Raw genomic sequence first — 9,497 nt, 5'->3', positions numbered from 1 at the left:
TCAGCGGGCAGGACTGGCCTAGGGGTATTTTAAATTGGTTTTAACTAAATTTTAGTAGAAGCGGCCTATTTAAATATTTATTTTTAATTATTTTCTTAAATTTTGTATTTTGTATTTGTATCAAACTGTTTTTAAACTGGCTGTAAGCCGCCCTGAGTCCTCCGGGAGAAGGGCGGGGTATAAATATAATAAATCAAATCAAATCAAATCAAATCAAACAACAATCCAAATGGGAAGCAAAGCAGGCCTCATTGTTCCTGGGCTACATGGTGCAATCCTGGAAGTGGTTGCCATTTTTAGGGAAGCTGCCCTGAATAGTGGGCGCTTTGAAAATGGTGGCTGCTCCTGGAATCATGCCATGCAGCCCAGACACAGTGAGGCCTGTTTTGCTTCCCTAACATGAGCTCCAGAGATCTTAAAAAGGTAAGTGAGGAGGTTGGGGCCTGAAGGGATGGGATGCAGGCCCAAGGCCTGCAGGACCCAATGGAGAGATAGGGGGGTGCTGCAGGTCCTTGCTGCAAAAGTCATAACTTTGGAACTAAGTCATAAGTAGCTTTTGGGGGGTCCACTGTAACTTTGAACAGTCACTAAACAATTGGTTTTAAGTTGACTATCTATAGTTCTTTACTTACAACCAGTGGTAGGATTCAGCCGGTTCGCACCACTTCGGCAGAACCGATAGCTAATTTTTTGTTGCCCAGGCCCAGAATGGACTTCCGGAAGCAGCATCCACACAGAGAACCAGTTGTTCACATATTTGAATCCCACCACTGCTTACAACCATTTGTTTAGCAAACTTTCAAAATGATAATGGCACTGAAAAAAGTAACTTATGACCAGTCCTTGTCCTTACAACTGTTTGCAACATCCCCGTTGTCGTGTGATCAGAATTTGAACACTTGGAAACTGACATCTATTCCAGTGTCTCAGAGTCACGTGATCATCATTTGTGGTCTTCCCAGCTGGCTTCCGACAAAGTCAATAGAGGAAGCTGTATTCATTTAATGACCATTGTATTCACTTAACTGCAGTGAATCGCTTAACAACTGGGGCAAAAAAAAGATAAAATCACATACAAGTCACTTAACCATCTTCTTAGCAATGGAAATTCTGATGTCAATTGTGGTTGTAAGTTGTATATGAGTAGAGGTAGTCGTCAACATACGACCACTTGTTCAATGACCATTCAAATTTATGAAGGCCCTGAATGAAGAAACTTACAACTATGCCTGAAGTTATAGCCATTGAAGTGCCTTTGTAGTCACATGATCAGAATTTGGGCTCTTGGCAGTCTGCCTGCACTTATAATTGCAATGGCACTCTGAGCACCCCCCCAACCATCTCTTTCCCCTGATTTATGCCTTGTGGCTTCCCTGCTCATGGCAGCAGGCCTGGGGCTGAAGTCTCAGCCATCTGCAACACCCCCTGCCTCTACTTCAGCCCCAGTGCTGCCACTGCCACTGAGCAATGTCATGTGAAGCCCCATACTGCAGGCAGCTACCTAAGTACCAGTGCACAAAGCTCCAGTGTTGCCTGTCACGCTGTATTCCTCAGACCCTGCCATGCTCAACTGATCACAATTTTCCTCCTGATGAAGCAGTTGACCCTATTGCCAGGCCTCAGGAAGAAGGCTTGGTGTGGCCAATAACTGCTCCACATGCAGTAGGGTCAGGCCTGATGTGCCTTAGCATTGAGAAAAAAATGGTGAAGACCAGCTGGTTGTGGCAGGGTAGCTGATTGGAGCACACCGCACTGCTGGGCCAGTGGGATAGCTGATGTGGCTGAGGCTCACTCCATGCTGCTGGCCTGGGTTGAAATGGCTAATGCTTCCAGGGATGGTTGCAACTTTGTGCAGCACTATGACTCAGGCATCTTTCACTGTACCACATCAAGAATCCCCTGAGCCAAGCATATTCTTTCCCAATCTATCTGTGCTTGTGGCATACTGCAGCACCCCCAGTTTGCTCGTAACCTATGCTGGGCCTCCCCCCCACCCTCTGTACCCCTGTGTTTCTTACTGAAAGGACCTCATTCAGAGCTGTGTGACATCTTGTTTATGACCACGTTGCTTAGTGATGGAAATTTGATCCCAGTTATGGTCATAAGTCAAGTGCTATTATATTTTTGGCTTATTGTATATTTTTTTCATAAGTATCTTTAAGAATCTGTAATCTAATTAATATTGTATAATTATAATCTATGCATATCTGATGAAAACCTATATTGCAATATATATTAATTTTAAAGTATTCTTAATTTTATAGCAAGTACGATAGATCTTTTCCAATCTTTTAATAATATTATATCTTTTTTCAGAAGTTACATGAAGGCGTGTACAGAGATCTTGAGAGACAGAAATACAAGGAACATTTTAATATTTTAGATAAACATACTACTTTGGCCATACAACTTGAAGCAGAAAATAGCAAAATGCTAATGGCAAGAAAATCCTAAGCGTGAAAAGAATTATCATTATAATTTTCCGTTACATAATCTTATTATCATATTTACCAAGTCAATCATTATTCTTTTTAAATATTAGAAGAAAACATTTTTATATAGTGAAAATAATTCTCCATAGGCATAATGGATAAAAATGCATACATGAGTGACATGATGACTTGTCATGATGATGAAGCTACAAGAACATCTCCTTCAGAAGGGCTGGAAGAGGGGGAAGTAGAAGGAGAGACTCTTCTTATAGTAGAATCTGAAGATCAGGCATCAGTGGATTTGAGCCATGATCAAAGCGGGGACTCTGTGAATAGTGATGAAGGAGATACATCATGGACAGAGGAGTTATCTTATTACTGTGAAAGATGTCAAAAATGGTTGCCAACAAGTAAGACTTCTTAATTCTTTATATTGTGTCCTTTGTGAATTGGAATTTCTCAAACTTACAGTTTTTATTCTGTTTTGCACATAAGCACACATGTCCATGAAGAATAGTGTCTTAACACAAGTTTAGGTATTCTGCTTTAACCATCTGGTGTTCCTTAGAAATGATCAATTAGTTTTGTATGAACTGCAGAAGCCTGGAAATATACTTCTTGAAGTAAACAACATTGAAATCATTTATGCTTACTCCAAAATAATTGACAGATCCTAGTCCTCTTAAGACACAAATAAATTGGGTATGTTTAGTTTAATGAAGAGAAGGACGAGGGGTGACATAATAGCAGTGTTCCATTATCTCAGGCTGCCATATAGAAGAGGGAATCAAGCTATTCTTCAAAGCACCTGCAGGCAGGACAAGAAGCAACAGATGGAAACTAACCAAAGAGAGAAGCAACCTAGAACTAAGGAGAAATTTCCTGATAGAACAATTAATCAGTAGAACAACCTACCTCCCGAAACTGAATGTTCCAACACTAGAAGTTTTTAAGTAGAGACTGGACAGCCATTTGTCTGAAATGGTATAGGGTTTCCTACCTGAGCATGGGGTTGGACTAGATGACTTCCAAGGTCTCTTCCAACTTTATTACTACTACTACTACTACTACTACTACTACTACTACTACTACTACTACTACTACTACTATTTATTCATTAGACATGAACCTCAGTCATCTGAACATTCAAATTGGCTGGCGCTGATGGTTGACATGGGTTGCTACCAGCATCCTAGGTGTCAACCAGGTATCTCCTTAAAATATAAGATGTTCTTATTAGCGCAGTGTTTTGTAACATTGCTGGAGTTATTGCAGGAAGCTGCAGTTTCTTGATGTATTTTGCAAAGTTTTTGGAGATAGTTCCCAATGCCCCAATGACAATGGGTATTACTGTTACACGTTTCATCCATAATCGCGCACTTTTGATGGCCAGGTCGCGATATTTTGTAATTTTTTCCAGTTCTTTTTCTTCGACTTGAGCTAGTCACTTTTTCTCAGGCCTGCAAAGGAGACAATAGCAAACTACTTCTGAAAAAAACTTGCCAAGAAAATTGCAGGGATTTGTCTAGACTCTAGGCCAGGGGTAGTCAACCTTGGCTCTTTTATGACTCGTGGACTTCAACTCCCAGAATTCCTGAGCCAGCTAAGCTGGCTCAGGAATTCTGTGAATTGAAGTCCACGAGTCATAAAAGAGCCAAGGTTGACTATCCCTGCTCTAGGCAATCTCCAAGAATCAGACATGATTGAATTGAAAAAAAAACCACTTTGTAAAATACTTCATAATGATGTGACTTACACTGTTTTTGTGGAGAAAAAAGGACTGATTTTTATTTACAGGTCATTCAAGAGAGCAGATCACCTATCTTAAAGGTGATAACTTTTTCAAGTTTACTTGCTCTGATTGCTCAGAAGATGGGAAGGAGCAGTTTGAACGGTTGAAGCTAACATGGCAGCAAGTAAGTAGCAAGCTAATACAGTTTAAATAATAATAATGATAAAATAGTTCAAATTTCTTTATACGTTAACATTAGAAGAGTTTTTTAAATTATTTCAACACCCTTTTCAGTAAACAATGTTTCTTTTCATATGTGTTTGTGCTTGTGTGTATGCATGTGTGTGTGTGTATGTGTATATGTATTTAAAGATTATTTGAGGGTAGTAGCAAAATCTAATACAAACTATACTTAAAGAAAGGAGAATAGAAAAAAGTAAATAGTGCAAGAAAAAGGAATAAGGAGAAAATTAGAAAGAGAAAAATGTATAAAGAAGTTACTTCTAGCCTTTATCACAACTATAATGAAATTTAGTGATTCTTCACCCCCTCTAAGGTTACAGACATTTTTATCTACTATCTATCACTTTTATCCCATATTCCATCTCTTACCTATAAATAAATCCATAAAATTTCCATCTATTCAACCCTAATGTCAGCAGAAGGTCTGTAAAGGGTTGCCTGAGATGTCATATCTTATTTTGATCAAATGAACCAACTTTATATACCTTACTTTCACTTTTAACAGCCTTAATTTTTAATTCACTCAAATATTGTAGGATTCAATTTCTCTTCATTTCCTTTATGTCCAAGAATTTTTCAAGATTTTTAACAAGCCTTTTTTGTAAATCCAGTGGGGGAAAAAATATCAAGATTTGTCTTTAAATTTTAAATCCTCAGCCAATTTCTTTTGTAGATCCAGTGAAACATCCTCTTCTAAATCATTCCCTTAGTAAATATTTTGGGCATAGTTTATCAATAGATGCAGATCTTTACTGACATTGTTGATATTGTGGCTACTATTTTTAATTTTTAATTTCCTTCAGTATGTTCACTGTTAGAATATTTACAACATTTTGCAGGTTAGTAAATCTTTCCTATACTTAAAACTTTAGTCTCTTTGTCCAATTTTTGAAATCATGAAATTGCTTATGTTTATTTTGTCATGTGAAAACCAAAACAGAATCTGTTTCCCACAAAAAATGTTTATTCTTTATAATTAATTCCAAAAACGTATTGTAAATGTTTCAATTTTCCCATTTTATTTGGATCCTTAATCTGTTTACAATTTTCTAAGATCAAAATTATATTTAATATTTTGCTATTTACTTCAAATTCTTTACATTCTTAAACCTATGATTAAAATTTTCTTCATTTAGAATTGAAGGTACTCATCTAGTGTTTTCAAACTTGTCAGGCCAAAAGTCTCTAATAGTCTAGAAATGGTTAATGACCAATTTCTGAAACTGATTAGAAACTAACGTTTTGTGAACCTAATGTTCTTTAGAAGTCTGTGCTGCGATTGTGAACAAAATGCCTAGTCCATAGCCTCTCAGCCCTTAAACCTATTGAAAATTGCTATCCTGTGCTCTTCTTGCAAAAGGTAACTGTCCAGAGCACATGTGGGCAGTCTCCTGTCCTTTCTTTATACAGAGGAAGTTCCAAGGAACTAGTCTATTCACTGGTTCCTTGCTCTTTGCCACAGCTGCTGGCTCTGCTTTTGTGAAGTCTACAGTTCACCATACCTCCCCCAGAAGTCCTAGAATTAAAATATTTTTGACTGTTGGTTGTGTTAGTCTATGCTTGTTCTCAGTGTAAACAGTTTTCACTTTCGAACATTTTTAATCTCTTCTCATCCCACTTATAATAAACTGTACTCTGCCATTCTGTAACTTGAATCTATTAGTTCACACCGATTCTTGGATGATAGAACAGAAGGTATGCCTTCTTTTGTGTAGCAAGCCTTTAAGATTATTTTTTTATTTTATTTTTTTTAATTAAATCATTATAATATAAAATACAAATGAAAATAAAGATAGGAAAATGGGAAGGGGAAGGAAGGGGAAAAAATTTGGAAGCTATAACTGGTGTGGAATGTATCCATGCAATCAATTCTTAGGGCCCCTAGGGTGGCCCATGTACACCATTATTGTGTGAGCTTCACTGATTGCTAGTTTGTTTCTGGGTCCAATTCAAAGCATTGGTAAAAGCCCTTTAAAGCCTTTCATGGCATGGCTCCAGGTTTATCTGGGGAACTGTCCTACCCCATTGGAATTGGCCCACCCATCCATGGTGGCAGAAGGCATGATGCGGACTTTGTTGGTCAAGGAAATCCGGGTTGCAGGATCCAAGATAAGAGTCTTTTCTGACAGGGCTTCTGCCCTCTGGAACATTGTGCATCCGCAAGGTGAGATCCTCACGTACTCTTGACCTTCTGAAGGGTCCTAAAGACTTGTTTTGCCATTTGGCCTGTGGCTTTGATGCAGGCGGGTCAAACTGGAGCTGGTTAATAAACTGAGATAAGACCCCACTTCTTCTCCAGGTGCATCTTGTTCCCTACCTTGCCATCTTTCTTAATTTTTAAGTCAATTTTAATGTTGATATTTATTGTTTTAATGTTTTATCTTGTTGCTTTTGTTGGTTGTAGGCTACCTAGAGTCACTTCTAGGCAAGATGGGTGGCAATAAGGTTAATAAATAAAAAAGAAGTGTGGAATAAACAGAAAAACTTCAGTGCAGTAGAATTAAAAAAATAAAGGTATAGCCTTAGTAAATACTAGCCATTTCTATAACACAAACTAATCTAATCAGCAAAACTTTCTGTCATGAGCACAAAGTTTAAAAACAGTTTCCAAGTAGAAACAAAACTAGATATATTCTTTTCTTTAATTAAAACAATTAATTTTGCCATCTCTGCTAAACTCATCACTTTTTTCATCTGTTCTTCCATTGTGGGGATTGATGTATCTTTCCATTTTTGAGTATAAAGAATTCTTGTTACAGTTAGCATATACATTAACGAAGTTCCAATTATTTTTGTAAGTTCCTTGTCCAATATCCTAAAAGTTCTTTAGTTTCAACTTTATATTCATTTTAAAAATCATTTGCATTAAAATATGAATCTGGCCCCAATATTTCTTTGCTTATCACAAGTACACTGAAGATAACAAGTTCCTCATAAAGATGATAAGATGATAAAAATGCTTCTTGCAATCATGGGGAGCAGAGACATAACAATAATCTCTTCAAAAGTTTGAAAAACCCCTAAACAAGCACAGAATTGCACCCATAGGAAAATGGCTGAATAAAGATAGGACTTGGAGAGAAGAGACAACTGTGGGAAACAAAGTTTTACTTGGATACAGTTTTATTCTGGTGAATTCAGCTGAGTAGAGAGGAACCCTTCCCTTTGTTATGCTGAGAGGGGGAGGAAAATCACAGCAACTCAGCATTTATTATATCTTCTTTTCTCTATAAAAACTACTCTTTTAAATTTTTCAATATTAACTGCATAGTTCTTTTTATCAGTAACTCTGCATACTTTAAAAGGTAAAATTGAAAAATGAATTAGGTGTATATCTATTTGCAAAGGTGTTTCTTTTCTCCAAGTACAAGTGCTGTGGGGAAAAATTATTTGATCCCTTGCTGATTTTGTTTGCTCACTGACAAAAAAATGATCTTAATGGTAACAGTGAGAGACAGCATAATAATAAAAACATCCAGAAAAACACATTTCAAAAAAGTTATAAATTGATTTGCATTTTAATGAGTGTAATAAGTATTTGACCCCTTTGCATAACGTGACTTAATACTTGGTGGCAAAACCCTTGTTGGCAATCACAAAGGTCAGACGTTTCTTGTAGTTGGCCACCAGGTTTGTACACACCTCAGAAGGGATTTTGTCCCACTCCTCTTTGCAGATCCTCTCCAAGTCATTAAGGTTTTGAAGCTGATGTTTGGCAGCTCGAACCTTCAGCTCCCTCCACAGATTTTCTATGGGATTAAGGTCTGGAGACTGGCTAGGCCACTCCAGGACCTTAAAGTGCTTCTTCTTGAGCCACTCCTTTGTTGCCTTGGCCATGTGTTTTGGGTCATTGCCATGCTGGAATACCCATCCACAACCCATTTTCAATGCCCTGGCTGATGGAAGGAGGTTCTCACCCAAGATTTAACAGTACATGGCCCTGTCCACCATCCCTTTGATGCGGTGAAGCTGTCCTGTTCCCTTAGCAGAAAAACACTCCCAAAGCATAATGTTTCCACCTCCATGTTTGATGGTGGGGATAGTGTTCTTGGGATCACAGGCAGCATTCCTCCTCCAAACATGGCGAATTGAGTTGATGCTAAAGAGCTCAATTTTGGTCTCATCTGACCACAACACTCACCCAGTTCTCCTCTGAATCATTCAGATGTGCATTGGCAAACTTCAGACGGGCCTATACGTGTGCTTTCTTGAGTAGAGGGACCTTGCAGGCGCTGCAGGATTTCAGTCAGTCACGGCATAGTGTGTTACCAATTATTTTCTTGGTGACTATGGTCCCAGCTGCCTTGAGATCATTGACAAGATCCTCCCTTGTAGTTCTGGGCTGATTCCTTACCGTTCTCATGATCATTGAAATCCATGAGGTGAGATCTTGCATGGAGCCCCAGACCAAGGGAAATTGACAGTTATTTTGTGTTTCTTCCATTTGCGAATAATTGCATTAACTATTGTCACCTTCTCACCAAGGTGCTTGGCGATAGTCTTGTAGCTCATTCCAGCCTTGTGTAGGTCTACAATCTTGTCACTGACATCCTTGGCTGTGGTGGAGAGTTTGGAATCTGATCGATTGATTGTATCTGTGGACAGGTGTCTTTTATACAGGTCTTTTATATCTTTTTAAGAGAGTGCTCCTAATCTCAGCTCATTACTTGTATAAAAGACACCTGGGAACCAGAAATCTTGCTGATTGACAGTGGTTCAAATATTTATTTCACTCTTGTTTAACCATGAGGATAAAGTTAAAGCTTTGAAGGAATGTATGGAAGAGTTTTTTCAACTTAACCTGAATAAAGAAACTTCTATAAATATTGTCTGGGATGCCAGCAAAGCTTATTTGAGGGGAATATTAATTGCTATGAATAATGCACACAACCGTAAGCAAATACAGATTAGATTAAACTTGGAAAAAGAAATTGGGATTAAAGAAAAATTATTACTGCAACGACCAACAGATACCAATTTAAAAGCCTCTATTAAAATGCTTAAAGATCAATTTAACTTGTTAATTGCTGATCAGGTGGCCACCAACTTGAAGTACATTAAACATAATACATTTGCTAATGCAAACAAAC

The 9,497-nt window shown here is 37.9% G+C and overlaps 2 protein-coding genes across 2 annotated transcripts in view; both read left to right on the top strand.

Moving 5' to 3' along the window:
• The window catches only part of LOC107299486 (protein PET117 homolog, mitochondrial), a 5,405-nt gene extending 2,879 nt beyond the window's left edge, over positions 1-2,526 (top strand). Inside the window, exon 2 of the mRNA XM_015828842.1 lies at positions 2,317-2,526. Within this exon, the coding sequence (XP_015684328.1) occupies positions 2,317-2,454 (138 nt within the window). The 3' untranslated portion in view covers positions 2,455-2,526. The remainder of the gene's footprint in view (positions 1-2,316) is intronic.
• A 31-nt stretch (positions 2,527-2,557) lies between these two features.
• KAT14 (lysine acetyltransferase 14) overlaps positions 2,558-9,497 on the top strand; it is a 110,472-nt gene continuing 103,532 nt past the window's right edge. The window contains exons 1-2 of the mRNA XM_015828833.1: positions 2,558-2,842; positions 4,230-4,348. Of these exons, the coding sequence (XP_015684319.1) occupies positions 2,587-2,842; positions 4,230-4,348 (375 nt within the window). The 5' untranslated portion in view covers positions 2,558-2,586. The remainder of the gene's footprint in view (positions 2,843-4,229; positions 4,349-9,497) is intronic.

Source organism: Protobothrops mucrosquamatus, unplaced genomic scaffold, assembly GCF_001527695.2.
Source record: "Protobothrops mucrosquamatus isolate PMUCROS unplaced genomic scaffold, P.Mucros_1.0 scaffold_226, whole genome shotgun sequence".
Taxonomy (NCBI): Eukaryota; Metazoa; Chordata; class Lepidosauria; order Squamata; family Viperidae; genus Protobothrops; species Protobothrops mucrosquamatus.
The sequence above is the reverse complement of the archived record's forward strand: the minus strand, read 5'-3'. Positions and strand labels throughout refer to the sequence as shown.